The 24,366-nt window shown below is 56.0% G+C and overlaps 1 protein-coding gene across 22 annotated transcripts in view; it reads right to left on the reverse strand.

Annotated features, from left to right (window-relative positions):
• The window catches only part of NCOR2 (nuclear receptor corepressor 2), a 233,181-nt gene that overhangs the window by 72,130 nt on the left and 136,685 nt on the right, over window positions 1–24,366 (reverse strand). For 20 of the 22 annotated variants that reach the window (XM_061142080.1, XM_061142085.1, XM_061142082.1 and 17 more), the window contains exons 12-16: window positions 23,361–23,539; window positions 19,802–19,856; window positions 17,062–17,160; window positions 3,193–3,332; window positions 1,232–1,404 (exon numbers count right to left, since the gene is read on the reverse strand). In XM_061142080.1, the coding sequence (XP_060998063.1) occupies window positions 1,232–1,404; window positions 3,193–3,332; window positions 17,062–17,160; window positions 19,802–19,856; window positions 23,361–23,539 (646 nt within the window). The remainder of the gene's footprint in view (window positions 1–1,231; window positions 1,405–3,192; window positions 3,333–17,061; window positions 17,161–19,801; window positions 19,857–23,360; window positions 23,540–24,366) is intronic. The other 2 variants (XM_061142091.1, XM_061142087.1) reach the window with 2 other exon arrangements.

Below are 24,366 nucleotides of genomic sequence, written 5' to 3' on the forward strand. Positions count from 1 at the left end.
GACCCTCCGGGGAAAGTTCGGGCAGCTTCCCCGGCTCCCTGCTGCCACGGCCAACTTCCCCTCCCCCTGCCTACAGGACCCCCAGAGGGAGGCTCTGGAAGCCGGAGCCCAGGATGGGGAGCCCATCAGAGGGACCAGGCTTGTGTTTTCCACCACCCAGCCCCAACATCAGCTTGAGGTCCAGAAGAATGACCCTAGAAGTCAGGTGCACCAACACCCTTCTGAAAAGAACCCTCCTGCCCTGAGCCTCCCCACACACCAGCACCAAAGGGCAGCCGGCAAGAGCTTACAGGAGTCAAATGGGATTTGTGGCCAGTGGGCTGGGTTTGAATCCCAACTGACTCCATGACTTTACGCAGGCAATGTCCCTTCTCTCAGACTCAAACAGCCCATCTATGAAACGGGTACAAATGATCTCTCGCAGGAAAAGGGCGAGGAGCCTGGCACAAACCTCGGGTGTGGACAAGGAGGGCATCTGTGAGACAGAAACCATCCCTTCCATCAACTCCCACCCTGGGAAGACATCCAGGCGGTTGGGGCCTCAGCCTGAGCACTCAGGCCTCAGGTCCGGGTCCCCACAGACAGGAGAGGGCAGGCTCCAGCCAAAATGGTTCAGACAAGCACGCGCCGGCTGCCCCCCTGTGGCCAAACTTGGGAACTGCTAAGCAATTCTTTTTCCCCCACCTCAGGTTCAGAGCACCTGTGGGTGGGCACCCGTTGAGCAGGAGAAACTGAGGCCCACAGAAGTGACGGTACAAACCCAGATGCCTCCCAGGGCTGGCAGGGACAGCAGCACTCGGGCACTCTTGAAAAGGGGTGGGTTTTTTGGCCATGCTGTGTGGCTTGTGGGATCCTAGTTCCCTGACCAGGAACTGAACCCTGGCCCCTGGCAGTGAAAGCCTTGGGAAGACCCGAGGGCAGATCTTCTGATTGAAAAACAAAACCAAATTGGTGCTCTGGATTTGCAGGTGAATTCTCCAGCTCTGAGAGGATCACAGCTGACAGCCAGCGAACCTGCCCCAGGCGCTGTTCTAGGCTCTTCCTACATACAAAGTCGCTGAAACGCTCAAGCCCACAGTTACAGGCATTACTCACAACCCGGGTGCTGATGAAGCCACCAGGGCACAGAGAGGTCAAGGAACTCACCGCAGGTCAAACAGCAAATCTGCAGTGAATGTTGGGATTCTGAGCCCACTGGGCCTCAGCGCCCCTTCCCCAGCCCAAGACTCACCCAGCTCAGCGCTCTGCTGCGGCGTGACGGCCTCCTCGCTGTTGGCCTCGTTGGCCATTGAGCGGGTGATGCGGCCTTTGCGTCTCCCCTGGCTGTTGGCGGTTTTTCGGCCTTTGGAGGTCACTGCCTCCTTCTCATCGTTGTCTTCCCCAGAGGTGTCGTCCGTCTTCTCCCTAAAGGCCAGAGAGGGGAGACAGGGATGGTTTCAGCTGGGCCAGGAACCTAAACAGCAGTTTCAAGAGACCCGCTTTTCTTTAGCAAGATGAGCGCTGGCTGCCAGCGATTTTCTACTAGTCAGGGAGTGGAAAAAAGGGGGAAAGCTCAGGGTGACATGGTAGCAATCTGCAAGGCTCCTTTATCCACCAGACTGAGGGACTGAGGCTGGTAGAGGTCTGCAATGCCATCTTATTTATCACAAGGGAGGTGAGAGCTGGTAGCTGTCATCTACTTTATTCTCCTAACAGGGATGTGGGCTGCTAGGTAACTGATTGGCTTATTTTATTCATCCATAGTGGGTATGGTGGCTATCTGCAAACCCATTTTTTAAAAAAATGTTATTTATTTGACCAGGGTAGGTCTTCATTTCTCCAAGGGCTTTTTTCTAGTTGTGGAGAGTGGGGGCTACTCTCTAGTTGTGGTGCTGAGGCTTCTCATCGCAGTGGCTTCTATAGTTGCAGAGCATGGGCTCTGGTGCACATGGGCTTTCAAGAGTTGTGGCTCCTGGGCTCTAGGCTCATAGGTTCAGTAGCTGAAGCGCACGGGCTTAGTTACTCCAAGACATGTGGGATCTTCCTGGACCAGGGATCAAACCTGTGTCTCCTGCACTGGCAGGCGGATTCTTTACCACTGAGCCACCAGGGAAGCCCTGCAAGCCCATTTTATACATCAACTAGAGATGCTCTCTGCTATCCGTTTGCAAGATTACTGGATTAAATGCATAGGGGTGCAGGCTGGTACACCCTTCAGGCCACTTTACTGCCCAAAGAGATGTCCCCCTACAAACAATGCTAACTTTGCCTTCTGTGTTATCATGGGCCACTGGGTCTTGCAGAAAACGCTAGAGGAGAGTATTCCGCCGGCCTGATACGGGCTGAGTCAGGTGTGTGGGGAGCATGTGACCTCAATAGCTGGGGCTGGGACTTTTCTCAGAAGCCGACTCAGGGGAGTTTACTGCAGGGCGGCTCAGATTTATCACCACCGCCTTCCATTCATCTTCCTGAGGCCCTCGCAGGAGCGTCTGGGAGACAGGGGGTAACGAAGCCAGATGTTCTCAGAAGCCACATTCCTGAGCCCGCTCCAGGTACCTGGCGCTAAGCTGTGCCCGCCCCCCCCTCACCCCTTGCTCGGAGTGAATCTCCAGCTGGCGGTGCTCCGCCCCTGGCAGGCACGGGAGGCGTCAGGGGCCCCGAGGCGAGGCTGTGCCTTGATCTGCAAGAACTCACACTGACAGCGATAATTCTAAAGGTGAGGGCTGCCGCCTGCGTGTACCTCGTCCTCTCAGATCCACCCCCCTCCCGCTCTCAGCATCTCAGGAGACTCAGCCGAGGAAAGGGGAGGAGATGGGGAGGTGGGGGGGCCAGGCAGAGTTCCAAAGTCATTGCCTGGATTTATTAGCTCAGGAGTAGAGCTCAAATGAGCCATCAGTCTCTAAGGTCTCCAGAGGCTTCAAGAGAAAGGGCGGGCGGGTGGAGGGAAGAGAGAGGAGCAAGCTTCCGGAAGGGGGGCGTTGGGGGGGGGGGGGACCGTGCTGCCAGGGGACTGGCAAAGCAGAAAGCGCTTCCTTTCTCAGCAGGCGATCTGCTGTAGATAGACTGCAAATGCTCACACACCTTTACGGAGGGCGGGCGGCCTGCAAGCTGAGTACCGACCACGGCCCCCCTGCCTGCCTGCCTGCCCGCCCGCCCTCCCGCCACCTGGGGGTCGTGGCCAGGCCCCTGGCAGGGCGGCCGGGCTGGCCTTACTTGATCAGCTCCTCCTTGTCATTCTCCACATCGGGCTTCTCCTCCTCCTTCTCCGCCTCCTTCTCCTTCTCCTTCTCATCTTTCTCCTCCTGGCTGCTGCGGGGCATCTGCTGCTGCTGCTGCTGCTGCTGCTGCTGCTGCCGGGTCCCAGGGGAGGGCGGGGGGCGGTGGGGGAGAGAGGGAAAGAGTGAGGCAGGTGAGGCTCTGCACCCGGACTGAGAGCTGGAGGGGAGGGGGAGTCCGGGGGAGCCCCCCTCTCCAACACCTGCAGTGTGAGCTGGGCAGAAAGCCCCATGGTCTGGGGCACTGGGAGGCAGGAGTCAAAGGGCGAGATATAGAAAGTGCTTGGGTCAGACACCTGGCCTCTGGCACTTGGTGACTGCGTGACCTTGGATGAGGGTCTTAAGCTCTCTGTGTTCCAATTCTTCCCTTTGAAAGCATGCCTACCCCTCAGCCAGGCATGGGGAGGCTCAAACAAGAGCATGCTTACAGAGTTGGCATCTGGCACCAGTATTTAAGCGCAGTGGGAACCCCATGGCAGAAGGGTGGGGCCCTGGTCAGATTTAGGCAAGAGCAGGGTGAACACGAGGAAACCTGGGTCAGAGCCTGAGGCCCCTGCCTGCCTGCCTGCCTGCCCCGGACAAAAGCTCAGGCCAGCTCTCCAGACCTCAGTCTCCACGTCTGTAAAATAGGTAGATGGAAGGGCTGTCCCCAGGCCCATTTGAGGATGGCTGCTGCTATGATGAGGGCCTGCTTTTACTGCCATGGGCCTGGTCTTCCTCTCCAGTCAGTCAGCCCTTGAAGGGGAAGAGAGCAGGCCCACTGGACAGAAGAGATCAAAGGGGCTCACAGCAAAACCAGCCCCCTTCCTGCAGGCCTGTTCCTTTCATCTCCTTCCCAAGTGAGTGAAGCCGGCGCTGGCCAACCTGCCCCAGTCAGCCAGGCTGCTGACCCTGCCCTCACCAAGACAGGGAGGGCGGGCGAGCTCCTCCCCACACTGCCACCCAACTTCCTTTCTGTCTTGCCTGATTTCTTTTAAGCCACACACTGATTCTCTTGGCCACCCCCAAAGTGCTCCATGCGGGCCACTGCTAAAGCAGACCATCTTTCCATCCCCGAGTCAATGAAATTAAAAAAAAAAACAAAAACGAAATGCAAAGCCTTTCCATGTGTGCTGATAGGTGTGGTCACACCAACATTTAAACCAAAGAGAAAGAAACCCAAGCAGATGGAGAAGGTGAGGGCATAGGGCAGGGGGCTCCCTTTCTCCCCATCTTTCCTCCACACCAGGAACACACACCCATCCCCAGCACGAACTGCGCTGGCCTGAGACCTCACCACCCCCAATCCCCCCCGCCCTCCTCTGTAGCTTTAATTTATGATTCATGATGTGGCTGAGCACAGGGGCCAGCTACAGGTGATCTGTACAGAGCAGGGGTCTGGGTATTCATGGGGAGCTGTGAGCTTTCCAAGACTGCAGCAGTGTGAACCCAGGAAGCTCCTGGCTCGGGTCTGCCCCCCTTCCCCAAGAACCTCCCTCTGATCTTCAAGAGGAGGGGCAAGGGGGCAGAAGAGCCTCCCTCCACCCCCTGCAATGTCGCTGTCAATTCCCAATGGGTGGCCCAGTGTCCTTGAACTAGCTTGTCCCTCACCACCACCCCAAACCCTGAAACACTAAACTTCCAGCTGCTGGGGAGATGGGGTGGGGCGGCAGGGACCAGGACCCGGAGCGAGGGGAGATAGCATGGCCGACTGGGGAGGGACCCTTGCCCCATGGGCTGCTTGGCATGGCTGCTGTCTCCACCTGTGAGACCTGCCTGGCTTCTGCACACTCAGGAACCTGACACCCAGGGCCCGGAAGGGCAGGGCCGGGGCTTTCCAACCTCAGGGAGCTTAATGTCTCCTGAAACATCATCGCTGGACTTCATGCCCAACTGGGCTGTAGCTTCACTCCGAAGCTTTATCTGCTGTCCCTCCCAGCGGTCAACTCCAGGAGCACCTGCCATTGTTCCCTGGGTCTAGGCTGGCGGCGGTGTCTTCAGCCCCCGCTGGAATCTCACCCTTGGGCCACAAAGCAGGCCACTGTCTGCCCCCAGCACGGCCAGCAGAGGCAGCTCCCGAATCGCTGACCCAGGCGGCAGCGTGCCACAGACCCCAGCCCTGCACTAACACGGCACGACTGACCGGGACTGCTCCCAGGAAGTCTGCTCCTGCGCCCTCCTGCCCAGGGCCCTCCTGACTCAGCCCTCCCCCACATCCTCCAAAAGCCCCACTGAGGAAGAGGCCAGCACTTTCCGCGCGCTCACTACCCGCCCGATGCTGTGCTGTGCAAGGTCTATTGATCAATTCCTGGCCCCTCTGAAGTCCTGAGGATAAAGATGATGAAAAACCAACAGTAATGGTGACCTGGGGTTCATCCACCGTGGCCGCTCCTTCCCTGGACCATGCCGAATGCCTTGCAAATACTGTCTCGTTTACTGACCTAGCCTACCTCTGTCCGGAAAGGACAGGGACCACTGCTCCCATTCTGCAGAAGAGGCAACTGAGGTTCAGACAGGCAAAGCCTCACTGTCTCAGAGGGAGGGAAAAGGGGGCTCTCAGAGAGGGGGAGTAGGCCTGATCCTATCGTCCCCAAAGCCCCTCTGAGGGTTTCACCTGACCCTATACCCTGGTTGGCATCGTGGGCTCAGGTGGGGCTTCTATGGGCATCCTTGCCCCTTTTCATCAAGGCTACCTTGTTTCTCTTGCAAGATTCCTCGATCCTCCACCTGGGCCTGGGCCAGCCCATAACCACCCATTCCCCTGCATAACCATCCACATCACAGCAGTAATAATAAAAATAGCTCCTAGCGCCCCGTGCCTGGCACATGTTTTATGTACTTCCTGATCTCCTTTACCAACCCCCGCCTCACTCCCATTTTACAGAAGACGACACTGAGGCACAGTGAGGGTGCCTGACAAAGCTGGGCAACAGCAACGGCAGGATTCAAACGCAGAGGCTGAGTTGACCCCGGTCACAACCAAGCCCCTCTCCTGTCATCTCCACCACACCACCCCAGCCCCTGACCTCCCCAACCCTGCCAGTCTCTGAAATCCTGATCCGCACCAGAACCTGGTCATTATTACTGTTGCCTCCCACCCCGGTGTGCAATCCCAGTGCCAGATCCTGTGGCCTCCAACTTGACACTCTTATCAAGCCCCCCAGGGCAGGGGTGGGTGACTCCCACATCCCATCCTCTGGGAGAAGTGACTTCAGGGTCACTCTGGAGCCAGGGCACAGAGCCCCGTGGATGGGCTCCCGGTTTCCTGGGGCCTGAACTCCACCTTCCTCTGAGGAGGTGTCCCTGTACCCCAAACTGAGTCACACGAGTAGAAGGGGTAAAAGAGAGAAACCCCAGGTCAGTCCCGGCCTGAAACCTGGTTTCCACTGGGAGGGACTGTCAGGCACAATAGTGACCAGTTGCCTGGGGCATGTAGGAGGTCAGCGGGCTGGCATCCACTCACTTGGGGAGATTGATGGAGCCAGAGGGAGGCCGAAACTCCCAGGTCCCCGTCAACCAGCTCAGTCCCTGAAAGCCTTCGAGGACAGCAGACACAGCGACAGCTAACTCCGGGACGATTCACACCTACTACAGCTCCGCTTCTAATCTTAGGCCCATCATTGATCGAAACTGCACTTGCTGGGTTTCACGGGCAATTCAGAGCCACTGTTCTCACAGCTGCACACTCAGGTCACCGGGGGAGCTCTGGGAAGTCCCAATGCCCAGGCCCCACCCACACCAGTCATATCAGGACCTCAGGGTGACAGCCTGCCATCAGCGTGTTTAAATTCCCAGGTTATTCCAATGGGCAGCTAGGTTTGACGATCAGCAAACTTTTTCTGTAAGAGCCAGATGGTAAACACTTCAGGGCCGGCCATCGGTCCATCAGTCTCTTTCGCAATTACTGACTCTGCCATTTATAGCGTGAAAACAGCCAAAATGTAAACAAGTAAACGTGGCTCTGTGCCAATAAAATTTTATTTACAAAAACAGGTAGGGGGCCAGATTTGGCCTTCGGGCCATAGTTTGCCCATCCCCTGTCCTTGAAAAGCACTGTTGAAATGGAAATGCACACACAAACCACCTGGGGATATTGGAGAAATGCAGATTCTCACTCAGCAGGCCTAGAGCAGGCCCTGAGAGTCTGCATTTCTAAGTAGCTCCCAGGGACCGCCCCCCCCCCCCCCCCCAAATGCTGCTGGTTCCTGGACCACACTCTGAGGAACCAGGCTTCTGGGGGCGGGGGTGGGGGTGGTCCTTGTTTCACAAAACACACCCAGGACCCTTGCCACTAGCAGCTGGTGATGCCTGTGGACCCGGGAAGAGAACCGGAAGCCAGACTCCACCATCTCAAACGATTCTGGAGCCCACGGTGAGGTCCGCCTTTGCTTTCCAGACACGCCGTCGGTCATGCTGACAATGGGCTTCTTGCCCGAACGCCACCTCCCAAACCACAGCACAGCTCTGCGGAAAACCCGACCGGATCGAGGGCTAGCCAGAGCTCTCAGTTCAAATCCCTGAGAGACCCCTGCTCACCGAGCGCTGAGTGCTGGACAAGCAGCCCGTCACCAAGTCTGCGCTATGCTAAAGCCCCAGACCGGAAGCAGTGCAGAAAACATTATGAATAAAAGCAACAAACACTGATGAGGCACAAGGAACACGTGATGAGGCCTTCTCCTCAGTTCATACCTGTAGTAATAACAGCCTCCCAACAGTCTGTTTCACAGAAGATCACACAAAGACACAGAGAGGTTAAGTAGCTCACCAAAGGTCACACAGCATTTTCCCAGCAAGATCCCACAGACAGGTGCTCAGCCTCTCACCCTGGACTGGGGGAATCACAGGCTCCTCTCACTCCCGTTTAAGCCAAAGTGTGCCTACTGCCCTTGTTTATTCCCTCCACAAACACACTGTGAGCCCCCACGGTGAACACCAAGTCACAGAAAATACAGTCCCCAACCTTACGGAGCTAGCACTTCAGTTGACAAGGAACTATGACAGGACGCATGGAGGCTGCAGTGTTAAGAAAATTTTAAAAAGTTCCAGCACCTTGCAGAGGCAACAGCGATTTACCCTGACGAACAGGGAGGAGGCAGGAGGCCTCTGAGCTGAGCCACCAGAGGCTTTTGGTAAAGAAAGGTGAGAGAAGATGTTTCAGGGAGGGGGCCCGCTTAAGCAAAAGCAGGCCGAGAAAACACCCATTGTCCTTACCGAACAATATACTGGACGTGGCGACAGAGTCTGGCCAGCTTTAACGCCCTGGCTCAGAAATTTGGAAGGTGGTTACTTCCCTGGTGGTCCAGTGGTGAAGAATTCACCTTCCAATGCAGGGGACGAGGTTTCAATCCCTGGTTGGAGAACTAAGATCTCACATGCCCCGGAGTAACTATAACTAAGCCTGTGTGTCACAGCTAGAGAGCCTGCGTGCCTCAACCACTGAAGCCGCAGGGCACCATGAAGATCCCGTGTGCTGCAAATGAGACCCGACGCAGCCAAAAAAATAAAAAAATAAACGTTTTAAAAGGAAAAAAAGAAAAGGAAATACAGGAGGCGCCCTGACGGCAGTGGACAGCCACTGAGGGCTTTTTCAGAAGGTGGAGGCAAGGAGGGAATGACGTGTTCCACCCCATGTTGCGGCTGATGCATCAGCTCGTCACGGGAGGAGGGACCGTCGGTCTGAGGAATGAGAGGAGAGTTCAGTGAAGAGGCGGCAGCGACCGTGTAGGGAGGAGTTGGTGAGATTTAGTTCTCACATGACAGGTCCTCCCAACACCTGATGAGAATTTCCCAATACCCAGCAACACTGACTGCAGCACGATCTCACTCATTCATTCAACAAACATTCTGCTGAGCATGAACTATGTGCCAGCGAGCAAATCCGGGAGGAGTCTGCCCTTGAGACACCCTATCTCTTGCAGAGTGAAGGGACATCCCAGGAGTCCAAGGCTTGGTGGGAGGAGTGAGGTCAGGGGTCAGGACCAAGACACAACAGAGGTTTCTGTGGCTGGCAGGCCCTCCCTGACCTTCAGCCCCCACCCTTCTAATCCAGTTCATGTGTCTTCCTGGAAATAAAACTCAGGCAGGGGGAGGCCTTGTTGGCTGGTGAGGAGCGTCCTTTATAAGACACACAGATACAGGTGTGCTGGGCTGGCTTGTACCAGCTCACAAGTGCAGACTTCAGTTTCCAGGAATTTTGCAGGTTAACTGTTAGAAACAGCCATTCTTAAAAGTGGAAACACATAACTCTGTAATGAAAGAAATTATAATAAAAACAAAGGTAGTGAGTACTCAAAAATGCACCCCTTTCTCATTACTTGACTGAACTGGCTGTGGTCTGTGCTCTTGTATGCAGCTGTACCTACACGGCGCAAGTAGGATAGGATCGCGTCCTACCAGGTGCCAGGCACACCCCTTTCCAACTCCACATTCAGCTGGTAGCCTGGAATCAGCGGGGTAGGAGTATTTCCACCATGGCAATCAGCACGTGCTACAATCGGGGCTTCGCGCCCGGAAAGCTGGTTGTCAGACACTCCCCAGCACTCCACCACACACTGATGCATCCGCATAAACCAGAGCAACGTCCAACACCCACACCCGTCACGTCTGTTCTGCCTGCGAGGAGACGCCTGCTCGAGGCAGCCAAGCGTCTGCTTTAACTGTTAGTCAATCTTGTCCGGCCACTTGGGATAAAATCAGTGGTGCACACCTCAAGGCCGGGTGATCTAGCTCCTCCCCTCCACGCACACCCCTCCTGGAAGATGTCACACTGGTTCCTGCCTCCTGCCTCAGGGCCTTTGCACTCAGGGTGCCCTCTGCCTGGGAGACTCCCCCTCCTACTCTGCCCGACCGGTTCCTTCTTATCACTCCGGTCTGAGCCCAAAGGATACCTCTTCTGAGAAACCTTTAGGATCCTCTCCCTCAGAGCTGCCTTCTTTTGTATGTCAGCTGCCTCCTGACCCCGGCTCACCGTCTGTACCCCTGGCCGCCCCCTCGGATAACCATGTCATTACTTGAGCACCGTCGATCTCCCCGGGGAGGGCGTGACGGCTCTGGGGACCCGGTTTGTCTCGTTCACTGTGGCATCACCTAGAATGGTGACACTGTGAAGGAAGGACTAAACCAGACTGGAGCTTGGCCACTGTCTCCCCCCACTCCCCCTCCACGGGGACCCGTCCTGTGGAGACCCGAGCTGGCGAAAGCCCACACGAATGCTGCTCTGCTGGTAACTCTTTCCTGATTCTTGGCAGCCAAGCTTGAAATGCCCGGATGTGAGGTCTGTCGGCCCACACCGCTCTCACCCCCCGGGGGGTCGGACTGATCCCTGCTCACATTTGCCATGTCTTCCTGTCTCTTTGGTGCAGTCTGCCTCAGACAGTGCAGAGGGGGAGCCAGGTCTCCCCTGCCACTGTGTCGTGGCTGGTGAGAAGGCAGTGTCTCTGTTTCCCAAACGGTAGCCCAGCTTGTCGAGTCCCTGGGGCCTGGCCCCTCCTGCTGCCTTCCTGGGAACCATGTGCCCCGGGCGGGGATGTGTCTGGGAGACCGTGGGCCTGGACAAGCCGTCCATAGGTCTCTGCCCACAAACCCGTGCAGGGGATCAGGGTCATCTGCTTGCTGGAGCCCTAAACCTGGACACAATCCCGCCCAGCCCAGCCTGCCCCCAGCAGAGCGGAAGTGGCCACCTCCTGCAGGCTTGGGCGGCCTGGGAGAGTCAGACTGACCCCCAAGCTGGAGGCCCATCCGGTCGGGGTGGCAGTCTGGGACTGGCCCCCTTGTGCTCACCCAGCGGGCAGGGAGCAGCACAGCCCAACCTGGAGGCAATGTGGCCGCAACTGGCGGGCCACACGTCCCCTCTGGACTTCACCAGGCTGAGCCATCCAGTGATATCATCCGCCCGGCAGGGGGTGGGGCGGGGAGGGGGCAGCCAGGGTCTGGGAACCAGCACCGCCTGCATGGTGGCCGCCCCCTCCCTCCAGGGACGGCCGCTTGGCTGGCCCTGCCCTGGAACGCCTTCCGGTCACGCTGTCCCCCGTGCGAGTTGCCCGCGGCGCGGGAGTCTCCGGAGTGCAGAGCAACTGGGAACAAGGTCACCTGTCCCCCGGCAGGGAGCTGGGCGAGGAGGTGGGGGAAGGGAAGGAGGCTGAAGGAAGATGAGGGATACAGGGGAAGGGACGGCTGTGGGGGACAGACAGACGCAGAGAGAGAGGAGAGATGGGGGAACAGGGCTGCAGGCCAGAGAGAGGAGGAAGGAAGTGGCACCCCCCTCCCCAGACGTCCTCTCTCAGCTCCCAGGAGTGGGAGGCTGGGCGCCCTGTCCCCGTGCCCGTCTACGAGGGAAGAAAAGAAAGACCATGTGGGCTCGAGGAGACCACGACCAGCCCAGCTCCCAGCTGCCCACGTGGCCCTGAGGGGTCAAAGTGGGGGGACCACACACCCTTGGGGAGAAGCCCCCTCCGCGGCATGCCCCCCCCACATCGCCAGGAGTGCCCCCTGCAGAGCTGGGCCACTGGTCTCAACCTCGGCTCCCCGACAGTTCGCATAGTTAAGTCAGGGAGAGACTTCTGACCGCAGCATTCCTGGGCTCCAGCACTGCATTTAGCTGGGATAATGTGGCCCCTCCATCCATGAATCATAAACTATAAACCACAGTGCCGTCACTGGTGCTCTGAGCTGGTCCCCGCCTCGGCCGGTGACTCACCTCGAGGAGAGGACGCGCGGGCCCTGGCCACAAGCTCACTAGCCACTCATGGCTAGATCTTGGGGGCCGGGGTCCAGGGGGTGAGGGCTCCCTGCCAAAGCTCAGGTGTGTGGGGTTGGCAAGGGGTGGGTGTGAAAGGGTTGGAATTCCTGAGTCTCCCTCTGTCTGGATAGGGGAAAGCTTCTGGAAAGTGGATGGCACCCTCTCTCTCTGGTTTTGTTTTGTTTTTTTTGGCCGCGCTGTGCAGCATGTAGGATCCAGTTCCCCAAACAAAGATCAAATCCATCCCCCTGCGTCGGAAGCATGAAGTCTTAACCACTGGACCGCCAGGGAAGTCCCCAGGATGGCACCTTCTCTGACATTCCAGATGGCCAACAGGCGTCCCTGCCTCCAGCTGCAGGGCCAGGGCAGCCTTGCATTCTCGGGTCATCGAGGGTCTGAGCCCAGAGACATCTGTTGGCCAACGCTTTTCATCCAGGAACTTTATATCTGCTTTTGTAATCATCCCCACTTTTGAATGGCAACCACCGCCATGACGAACCAGGGGCCCAGCAATGGGTGTGGAGAGGGTGTCACAGGGCGGGTGTCACCTGAACACATGAGGTGACATCTTGCTGCCCACTCTGTGGTTAAGCATCACGGCAGGTCAGGACCACCATGGAGTGTAGTTCACAAACATGCAGACATGCGGGATATGTCCCCAGGATGGAATGACCAAGTCCCTTCCTAGAAGAAGCCTGCTACGAATGCACTCAGCCTTTATGGCCCCTGGGCTAAGACCTGGCCCTCTCTGCCCACCTGGAGAACCTGGGAAGGTGTTAGCTCACCAGAGAATCTTCTGTCCACGTTCTCCAGGCAAGGATACTGGAGTGGGTTGCCATTCCCTTCTCCAGGGGATCTTCCTGACCCAGGAATCAAACCCGCATCTCCTGCATTGGCAGGTGGATTCTTTACCATGAGCCACCAGGGAAGGCGGGTGACCACACAGTGTCATACATCCAGCACCTCAGTGGAGGTGGGCGCCGGGGGTCGACTTTGGAGAAATGGAAGCAGGAGGGCCCGCCCACCTGAGGGGCATCTGTGGGCAGACAAGTTGACCAGTCCCTAGTGGCCGTCCTTAGCTATGGCGTGGCCAGAGCCACAGGAAACACACCAGGACCACAGCCTGTGCCAAGGTTCTGAGCTGCTGGAGGGGCCAAGTGTTGGTCAGACACAAGGATGGGACAGCCGAGCTGTCACCTGAGCACCCGCTGTACCTATGGCGGATGGTGACTGCTCCCTAGCCCATGGTGAATCACCCTCCAGGTTCATTCCCACCTGGCGCTTCTGGCTGTACAGAGCAGAGGGTCTCTGCCTGCCTTACCACTCCTTCCCACCCCGCCATCTGCTCACAGTATCAACCCCCTGGGGTCAACAACCACAGGCACCCATCCATCCATCCACACGTAGGCGCCCAAACAGATACACCTGCCCTCGATCCATGCCAGGCTGGGGCACCTCCGTCCACCTCCTGGGAGATTTATCAGCAGGATCACAGGTTTTATAAAATCATGAAGAGAGAAAGCAGCTCAGGTTCACTCCAGTAAGTGCATCTTGAATTAAGAAGAGGGGCTGCGGGGCCTGTGTCTGCCTTTTATTTTGCTGTCACGGGGCCAAGAGATGAGTTATGACCACAAAGTCAACACCTGGGGTGACCCATTTATCCCGTATTTATGAACAGGGCTGGCGGAAGGTGGTGAGGGCGGTGGATCTGCCTCGCACAGGGGCCCTTCCGGGGTTTGCGTGTAAATCTCTGTCCCTGGCAAGGCTGGGACCACACCGCGCCTCCTTGCAGCCCCCACTGATCAGAGGGAGGGGAGAGCCCCAAGGAGATGGAGGCCTCCTGCCCTGCCTTCTTCTCTCTTTCTGCATCCCTGTTCCACCCTGGGAGCCCCAGCTCAAGACACCAGCTTGGGCAGAGGGTACAACGTCACCAGAGAAGCCCCATGACCTGAGCAGCACAGCCACAGCTGACCCAGGACGACTCAGATGAAAAGAGGAAGCAAACATTTCTCCTGTAGCCATAAAGCACTCCAGGGCCCCCGATGCCCTGATCCTGGCCTCTGTTGCAAGTCACACACACATTCTCTGTACCTCCTCCCCAAGCCTTATCACACTCCAGTCCACAGGTCCTGAGGGCTGAGGACAGATTTCAAGAGCAAATATGAGTTGTCTGGCCTTTCAGCATATTGTTGTCATCGTTTCGTATGTGACCTAAGATTTAAAAATCAGGCAGTTTCATGTAATTCCAGATCTCCAGGTCATCATTATAAAAAAAAAAAAAAATCAGATCTGGACTTCCCTGGTGGTCCAGTGGTTAAGAATCCTCCTGCCAACGCAGGGAATACAGGTATGATTCCTGGTTCTGGAAGATCCCACATGCTAGGGGGCAACAACTGTGTGCTGTGCATCACAAGTACTGGGCCCACGCGCTTTATAGCCTGTGCTCCGCAACAAGAGAAGCCACCACAATGATATGTAGAAAAACTCATCCCAACCAAGAATTAACAAATAAATACAATTTTAAAAAGCTAAATTAGATAAAAGTTTTTAAAAATCAGATCTGACAATACAGGGCCAAGTAGTCAGCTGGAGCGGATGAGGTACAAGCTAGCTAGTTAACCCCAGGCCTCACCATTCCCCACTGTCTCCCATGGATTCTCCATCTCTTCATTCATTTAAGACCCTGGAAGGTACTCAGGTACTTAGGCCCTGCTCCTAAGACTCTCAGGGCCCTGTGCACTCTCTCGTGCCCTGGTGTTGTACCTGCTGTTCTCTCTGCCCAGGTCACCCTCACCTCTGTCCTCGTCCTCCAGAGGGGCTGCTCCTCAACCTCATCTTTGGGGCCCCTTCCTCAACGGAGCCTCTCAGGCAGACCACTGGCATGCCGACTTGGAACCACCCCTGTACACCTAGTCTAGATGACCGGGCATGGAGCCCCCAGTATCAGCACACAAGCGTCCCGTGGACAGATGAGTCAGCAAGCGAGGCATAAACACCACAGAGTGAAAAGCATGGCAGCCAGGACCAGGGGCGTCGGGCATTGACAGCCCCCTACCCCCCCAGGACTCCTCTGGAGATACCCCCTCCCTAAGGTGAAACCAACACACAGTCTTTCTTTGCCTCCCTCCATGCAAACGTGGCTTTCAGCACAAGGCGAGGAAAATGGCCCTGTCTCTCCCCATCTGACTCAAAACATTTTCCTCTCCTGAGCACCCAGCTCAGCCACAAGAAGGGGGCTCCTGAGTCCCACCCACAAGGTCCCTACAAAGGTAGGGAAGCAGGGGTTCTGGTACACAGGAGATGCTCAAAAAATACCTGACGATGTTTTTCAAATCAATCTAGAGGCCTTACTCCCACTTTGTTTAGCCACAGTCCACACCATGCCCTACTGCCTCTTATGCCAGCATAGTTAGGCTCTCTGCCTGGCATTTATTTGAGTTCTTGCCTCTCAGTCTAGAAAACTTCCTAAACGCACTTCAATTTCTAACACACGGCAGCTAGGTCTCTAGAACTGACTAGCTCCAAGCTAGTACACCTCGGTTTTACACATCTGTTAGATGGGCAAGCAGGCTGGCCAACTGTGGCCATGCTAAACCTAGAAGAAAACCCTATCCTCAAACCAATCGCAGCCACCCTTCAACGACTGGGCCCACAACAACCAATGCTTGGTCTCAATCATTTTGGCCTGATGTTCAGGATGCAGTAAGGGGTTGTCTATTACCCCCTGCCAACAGATTTGCTTCCCTAATTATATGTGGCTTAACCAACAGGGGAATGGACTCACAGCCCTGAAGCAGTTTCCAGAAAGCAAGAAAGGAGACAGGGGATGTGCAGACCAACCCCTCAAAGGCTGTGAGCCTTGATCACAGAGTAACTGCTTCACAGTGGACACTGGAACCCCATGGGAGACGGCTGGACTTGACACCCTCAGGCTCCTGTCCCCGCTGGCCTCGGAAAGGGAAAATGCCAATGTCAGGGAGCTCTCACCTACCAGAACCTCTGAGTCCTGCTCTTCTGTCCTGCTAATTCTGACCTTCGTCCCTTTCCCTTATCCGACCTCCCAGGCCAGAGGCCCCAGAGAAGGATATGCTTCAACTAGTTCCAGTCCAGCATGTAGCAGCAGTGCCCAGCACCTTCTGCAGGGTCCTGCCTACATCCCCCTGCCTGCAGCACAAGTCCACTCGACTATCTCCCCACCTTCCCCCTCCCTCCTCCAACCTCAGTACTCCCAGCATCGGCTCAGGGCTGATTCTCATTAGCCCAAAAGTAAGGCTAACCCATCCCTGTCCCTCTGTCTCCCCGATGCCAAACACTCGTGAGCCCCCTTAAAAATGTGTGCCACTGACATATTTACTAAAATTTTTTTTTAAACGAACAGCCTTTTCCTCTAACTCAGTGGTCAGCAGACTTTTTCTACAAAGGACCAGAAGGGGAATATGTCAAGCTCTGCAGTTTGTCATGACTATTCAACTCTGCTGTTGTAACAGAAAAGCTGCCACGGTAATTCCTCAACAGGTGTGTGTGGCCCCGTGTCAATAAAACTTTATTCACAAAACAAGTGGAGGGCCTGACTCACCCAAGAACCTTAGTTTGCCAAGTCCTGCTCTAACTTAAATCATCCCTCAGTCATATCTAGTGACGTTTGAAATACAGCAATTTCAAGTACTGGCTTCAAGTACTTCCTTCAAAAACGCGTTACACTAAATACCAGAAACTATTTAAAAATTTTAAATGTTTAGTTTGTGGACCAGTCCAAGTCATCCTGGAAGCCTAGGCCTTGCTCTGGGAATGTGACCCTATTCATCTCAGAGCCTATGGGTCACCAAGTCAGCTGTTCTAGAATTTTCCAGGCTGAACATGGAAATGGCCATTTCTCCCAGCTCTCTTCTCTACTGTTGGGGTAGGACAAATACCCCCAGAGAGGGTCTCCCAGCTGCCACTGAGAGGACCCAAAATGAGGGACCCACTGCTGAGAAACATGGAAATGTCACCGCAAGTGGCAGTCAGGCCTGCCAGCTGCCAAGCATGCTGGGAGTCAGCCACAGAGCATGCTGGGAACCCATCCAGAAGCCCGCCCTGCCCCCTTCTTACCTGGCTTTTGCCTCGACGACGGTAGCTCCGCCTCACCAGGCTCTTATAGTTCTCATTCTTCTTGGTCAGGTAGTAATAGAGGACACACTCAGCCACTGTCTGCAGGACAGAGAGAGAGACAAGACTTCTGAGGAGTGTGCAGTGTGGGCAGCCGGAGCAGAAAGCCTGGGTTCAAATCCCACTTCCTCCACACACTGGCTGGGTGACCCTGGCTAGTTTACTGAACCTCTCTGGGCTTTGGTTTTCTCACCGGTGTTTGGGAGTACTTTACCACATACTTCATAGATTTGTCATGAAGACTGGGTAAGTTAATATACATACATGTAAAGGACTTAGGACCACAGGGCACGCACTGCAAATGTGTGGCCTCTCCGTATGGTGGGTGCTGCTACTATTAGCAATCGCGACGATAAAGCCGTCACCTGCTATCCACTCGAGGAGAACAAGGCTCCAGCTCCCCAACCGGGGTCTGGGGTCTCCTTTCTCTCACACCAGTTTCCTCCTCCCTGAAGAGTTGACTCATTGGAAAAGACCCTGATGCTGGGAGGGATCGGAGGCAGGAGGAGAAGGGGACGACAGAGGATGAGATGGCTGGATGGCATCACCGATTCGATGGGCATGAGTTTGAGTAAACTCCGGGAGTTGGTGATGGACAGGGAAGCCTGGCGTGCTGCGATTCATGGGGTCGCAAAGAGTTGGACACGACTGAGTGACTGAACTGAACTGAACTGAATAGTTGGGGCCCTGGGTCACCTCTTCCAAGCTTCATGCATCCAGCCTGACTAATGTCCCCACACGACTCTTCACCTCTTGGGACGTGTATGTCTTTTCTCTATCGTGGTCTTTTCCATGTGGACCTGACACTGCCACTTGCTGAGTAAGTGGCTGGTTCTCTCTGAACCCCACCACCTCCTCCTTGTCCAAATGAGACCAGTAAGAGGGCATCATCCACAGAGAGCAACTAGAGGACAGCACGCAATGATGCCATCACCTGGGCCCACTCCATAGGTGACAGCTCACTTATGCCGGCAGCCATTACTGACATGATGTAAAATGTTTCTGTGATGCTCGGAGCTGGTGCCAAGCCAGGAACTGGCCTCTGAGGGGCAATCCATGAGGGCTGCTGGGTGCAGAGGCGGGCTGGGCCTCAAATCCCTGTGTCCTCATCCACTTCCTGGGACGGACTGAACAGAGGTGGCTCCCAGGCTAAACCTGACCACACGCACGGCCCGCAAAATAGTTCGGAATAACATGTTATAATCAGATGCTAGTATCTGCAAACTGGGGGATTTGGCTGTCTGACTTCCCCTTGAACAAGTCATGAGAGTGCCTTCCTGCATTGGACAACCAATGAGCTGGCCCTAAGCCTTAAGAGGTCCTAAGCCTTGCCCCTGTAGGTGGGCACGGGCTGGCCAGTCCACCGGGCTCCCACCCTATTACTGGCCTCACTCACCATCAGGACACACCAATCCCCAGAGGCACAGAAGGCAGCTCCAGCTTAGACCCTTCTGGAAGCTCTATTTGAGTCTCAGCTTGGGCTGCCTCTTAGCCAAAGAACACCATAAAGTTTATTCTCCAGCATAGAGACCTCTGATTTCCTCATTCAAACAGTGCTGCTCAATTACCAATGTCTGAAACCCCTGCTTGAATCTCTGGGGAGCCCCAACCTAGAGTCTCCTGCGTTGTCCACACCCCTAGTAAGAAGCTGTCACTAACTCAGAGGAGACGCTATTTATGGGCTTGCTTCTCCACACTGGTTTTTCAGGCCGGGAGAGATTTCGCTTCCCCACGCTGCCCCAATCTCCCTCCTTCTATGGATATCAGTTCATTAAGGGCAGATGCTGGGAACAACTGTTACCCTTTAAAACACCCGCCTGGATCCTGCTCCAACTGCCCTCACAAAATTAGGAAGCGTAAGGCCTCCACTAGCAGTGTATTTGCAAAGCTAGGGGTAGGCAGACACCCCCACATTGAGAAACAAGATTCGGGGAAACGCTGCTTTAAACACCCAGACAAGCAGCTCCAGAAAGTAAACCTTTTCAGGAAGCTTGTCTGGCTCCGCCCCGATGATGCTTGGGTCCAATGGCAGGCTCTGACCTAGGACCACGTCCAGCCCAGCCTCGTGGGTGCACAAAAGGGGGCGTTACCATTCCCTAGGACGTTCTGTGTCCACCTGCCAATAGGGAGCTGGAGCAGAGAAGGGCACCGCCCCTGTGGAGCTCGAATGTCAGTTCTCCATCAAGTTTTATCCAAGGGGGATGAGGACTTTGCCAGCCACATGCCTGGCTTGGCATAAAGTGTGTCAGCATAGAGCGACCATCGGAGGGACCTAGAAAGGTCATTCCACCCAGCGCCCTGGAAGACCAGCACTCTTCCCCATAAAGCCTTAATTAGGATGCCAGGCACAGCGCAGCTTCTAGAACCCAGGTCCAATCTGCCAGGATGCTCGCTGCCACGTCGGAGGAGGAGCTGGTGCACACAGCTCTCCTGGGGTTTCCCAGCCTGGAGCTCCGCCCCCGAGGGCTCGGGAGGCTGGGGCGGGGCCTGTGGCTGCTCCCAGGAGGGAGGCAGGAGGGAAGCGCTGTCAGACACAGCAAGGAGAGCAAGGGGACGGCAGGCAGAGGCCTCGTGGGTGGGGAGGGAGGGTCCTTCACCAGCAGCCCTAGCGGCTACCCGCAGAAGTGGACGCCAGAGGGGAACGGGGAGGGGCGGGCGGCGCTGCACTCCTGGGCAGACTCACCTTCCTCTCCAGGAATGATGCGATCAGGCCGAAGTTCTTGGGGTGCTGCATGAATCTGCGGGGAGAGAAGGGGGGGCCTGAGACCAGGCCGAGGGGGGCTGCCCGGCTGGGCGGCCGCCGAGCTCCCGGGCGCCTGCCATCTCCGCGGGCCCGGCTGGACGGGCGCCGCCCCACTCGGAGCAATTAAGCCCAGGGGGGTGTGGGAAGGGCCGCGGCGGGCGGGACCGAGGGGTAAGAGAGGGCGTTCCTTGGAGTGAGTCACTGGTTTTAGCGCCTTTGAAAATACATTTGTTTGTCCTGCTAGAGGCGGGTTCCAGGAAAAATGAGGACATTACATGCAGCCCTGTGGTGGGGTTCCCCCCCTTTTAAAAATCTGCTTTTGTTTCTATCTCCGGCTGGGCCTGGGAAGCTGGGCCTCGCCCGGCCCACACGGGGCCCCCACGGGCGAGGTCACGGCACAGAATCTCGAGGCTGTCGGGCCTCCCCGGGAGAGATGGGAGCAGAGGCTCCGAGTGCCCGCGGGGAGGCGGGCAGGAGGCAAGCCAGCCCAGGAGGCGGCAAGAAGGACCGAAGTTGGAGGGGTGGCGGGGGAACTGGCGCCCCACCAACTGGCTTCCTGCGAAGCCGAGAGAATTACTGGGAAAGAGCTGGGCCAGGCTGAAATGTCAGGGCCACAGGAGCAGGCGGACGGCGGGGGTGGAGATGTGGGTCACCGCTGCTGGGGCCCCAGGGATGCTGGGCGGGGCCTTGGCCGGCCCACCCCCACACCCCCATCCTCAAGACGCACCACGGCCCCGCGGCCTCCCTGGGGAGGGAAGAGGCTGCTGGGGAGGCAGGGGCCCCGGGTCCCCCACCCCCACCCCCAGGGAGTCCGGGCCAGGGCTGGCGATCATCCTGCCCAGCCCTCCAGATGGTTGGGATGGAGGCCAGCTGGCCCCTCCCCGGCTCTCCAACCAGACACTGGAGAATCCGGAACAGCCTCTTCTGTCTTCCCAGAGGAAGCCGCGAGCCAGGCAGCTTTCCCGGCCTGCAAGCCCGCCTCAGGCAGCTTGCAAAGCTGGAGGCGGCCTAACGCCCTGATTTTCCAGACAGACAGAATCTTCCCTTTCTCTCCCTGCCCCTGTGACACTTCCTTCCCCCACCTCCCAAAAAATATCTCTTCCTCGGGGTTTCCCCAAGTCGAGATGGGGCCCCCGGGAGACCAAGAAGCAAACTCAGAGGATTCCCTTAGGTCAACTGTTCCACCTCCCTCCAACCTACTCCTGTATCCTCTGCGATGTTTATTGAGAATTTACTCTGACACTGGGCACGTCGACGGCCACACAAGGAGGCACTGAGGCTACACCCATTTTACAGATGTGGAAACTGAGGCTCAGGGAGAAGTGGCTGTTTGAAATCACGAAGCCACTAAGTGAGCTCTACGCCACCAACACACGATTGTCAGCGATTTTCAAAGGGCCTGAGTGCTATAACTTCCGCTGAAAAGGAGAGATCACCCGGGACCCTGAAAGACACAAGCTGCCAAATTGGGTCTCAGCACACATCAGCCCAGCCTGGGTCCCCCATTCTTCAGCTACTGTACTAACAGTATGCAATCATTAGGTCAGAACAGGAAAGCTCCAAAAGGCCAAAACACAGAAAGCACCCCCAGAAACCTCTTTTTAAAAAAAAGCATAAATAAAAATAGGAAACATATTAGGGGGATTTAAATACCTAATGCAACAGTAATTCTTGGAATCCATGACCATACTATAGCTGGTTCTTAAAGTGTAAAACACCTAATACGGAGGACTTGATTCAATGGCAGAGCAAGCACATCTGTGAGTGTGAGGACACTAAGGAGCCACTAAGTACCTGGGTTTCCTATCTCTGAGCAGTAGTCCCCAAACACATGTGGAAATTGCTCCCAAAGCCCTCTTTCCTGTGGAAGGCTGCTGAATCTGTGTCAGGTGCTCAAGGGGGCATTATACCATCCCTCTATTTTTATATATGTTTTAGAATTTCCATAATCAAAAGCCATTAAAAAACAAAACAAAACAAAAAAACCCACACCACTTTCCATACAAGAGCCTCTTCAGTTGCGTCTCCTGCATTTCCAAGTCCTGGTGACTGCACTGGCTGACGCACCCCAGCCTTGCCCGTGACCCAGAAGCATCCCCATCTCCGGAGCCCAGTTTGGCATTTTGGGGCCACTCGACCCTACAAAGGGCAGAGACAGCTCCAGCCCCTATGGCCTGGAACCGCAGCGGGTGGCTGGAGAAGTTAATGTCCCACGCGGGTCATCTCTTTTGAGGAAACTCTCCTGGCGATGAAAGAGGTGGTGGGCATGGACGTCCAGCACCTAAGCCCCCAACACCCTCCTGGTTGAGCACTAAGGTCTCCACCTGTCCCTCAGTTTCCCACCCTTTTGCTTCACAGGGGTCCTCAGTCCTGTGAAGGTGCAATGTGCTCAGGATGGGGTTCCCTGGGACACTCCTTTTGAATCTGGTGGGGGAAAGGAGGGCTTTCTCCATCTGGCCCTTCGCTCATCTCCCCAAAACAGTCATTCTGCTCTTCCATTTTAGAAGCCCCAGCTTCACCTCTGAGCATCCAGATCCTGCCTCTGCTTCCCAAAGCACTCCCTACTCCCTGGTTCCATCTTCCCTCTCCCGCGACAAGCCTCTCAGTTGCAGCTGAGCCCCTGACCTGAAGCTGGGGGATTCTGAATCCTGCCTCCACCCTTTGCAGGCTGTGTGACCTTTGTTAAGTGTCTTAACTTCTCTGAGCCTCTGTTTCCACATCTGTGTAATGGGGATGGGTAATGCTGTTATGGGGGATAAGCAGGACAAATGCACAAACCCCAGAAGACATCTGTCTAGCGTCTGTGATGAAGGAGGTGCTCAACCAATAGTCACTTTCCAAATAAAATGAAAACCAGAGTTACCGGCCAGCCACATACCCCTGCCCAAGCCTTCAGCCCAGCCTCGAAGGTCCTCCTGCCTTGTTCTTCTAATACATACTGACTCATTTCACATAAAGCTTCCCTGACACTCTGTACTGGTCTGAATAGTGTCCCCCCAAATATCTTGTCCTCCCAGAACCTCAGAATGTGGCCTTATTTGGCGATGAGATCTTTGTGGATATAATTAGTTAAGATGAGGTCATGCTAGAGTAGGGTGGGCCCTGAATCCAATGTGACTGGTGAATTTATAGGAAAAGGAGAAGACACAGAGAGAGAGACACATGGGAAACAAGACCACAGCTGAAGACAGCTGAGATGGAGGGATCCATCTGCAGGCCGAGGGGTGACAGAGATCTCCAGCCACCACTGGGAACCAGGCTGGAAGGGACCCTCCCTCGGAGCCTCTAGAAGGAACCACCCTGCCCACACCTTGATCTTAGACTGCTGGCCTCCAGAACTGTAGGAGAATACATTCCAGCTGTTGTGAGCCACACAGTTGGGGGACACTTGTCATCACAGCCCTGGGAAGCCAGGGCAAACCTCAACAGGACAGGCTTCCCAGGACAGGGGAGGGCAGCCTTGGCCAGGCCCCCCCCACCCCACCGATGGGGGACTCACTTCTCCCGGAAGGTCTCCTTCTCCTGCTCGCTCCACATGTTCATGACCTGGCGGTCTTTGTACACCTTCATGGGATCATCCATGAGCCCATTCATGTTGATGAATTTGATCCGCTGCTGGTCGGCATCGTACAGCATGGGCGGGATCACAGCCAGCTGACGCATCTGCTTCTCCAGGTTCTGGAAGGAAAATGGAGATGACGGAGGGCACCCCCCTGGTCAGAAAATGCAAGAAGACAAGGAGCTGGGGGCCGGGTGGGGGAGGGGACAGGGTGCTCCCGCCTGTACAAGGGAACCCAAGTGAGTGAGCAGAGGGTAGGGATACTCCAAGTCAGAATGGGAAAACACAGAACCAGAGAGAAAGCACATGATGGGTTAAAAAATACAACAGGCCCATGCAGGGGGAAGGGAGAATTTAAAGGCAGCCCCAGACAGGTTTATGGTGGGCAGGGCTGTAAATTCAACACAGAAAGCAGCAGTCACCTTATCTGCAGTAAGAGGGGAGTGATGAATCTTCCCTTTAGAAATGCAAGTGCCATAAAACACTACAGGGAAGATGTGCAACCTGGCTGGCTCGGCAGGGGGGCTGCTCCCCCCTCCCACCCCAGGTTCAGAGGGCATGCAGGGTGGGGCGAGGGGCTGTCTTGCTCTGGGAGGGCCCCCGGCGAGGCTGCAGAACCATTTCCTCACCAGCCGTCCACCTCCAGCCCCGGATCCCGCTCCTTCAAGCGTGCCCACTGGGGACCAAGCCTGCCCAGCCCTGTGCGCAGCAGGAGTCGGGCGGGCTCGCTCCTAATGCATCGGGGCAGCTATTAAGAGGCTCAGAGCCGCCACTCAGCTGGACTCATTTCCCCAAATCTCTGCAGCCAGCCCATTACTGGCGATTAATTACCCATCTCCGGAGGCAGGCGAGGGCCCCGGCCCAGCCAAGGTCAGCCGGTTCAAAGGATCCGCTGCCCAGCCTCCCACAGCTAAGCGCTCCATTCAGTGCTGGGGATTCCCAACAG

This window comes from Dama dama, chromosome 5, assembly GCF_033118175.1.
Source record: "Dama dama isolate Ldn47 chromosome 5, ASM3311817v1, whole genome shotgun sequence".
NCBI lineage: Eukaryota > Metazoa > Chordata > Mammalia > Artiodactyla > Cervidae > Dama > Dama dama.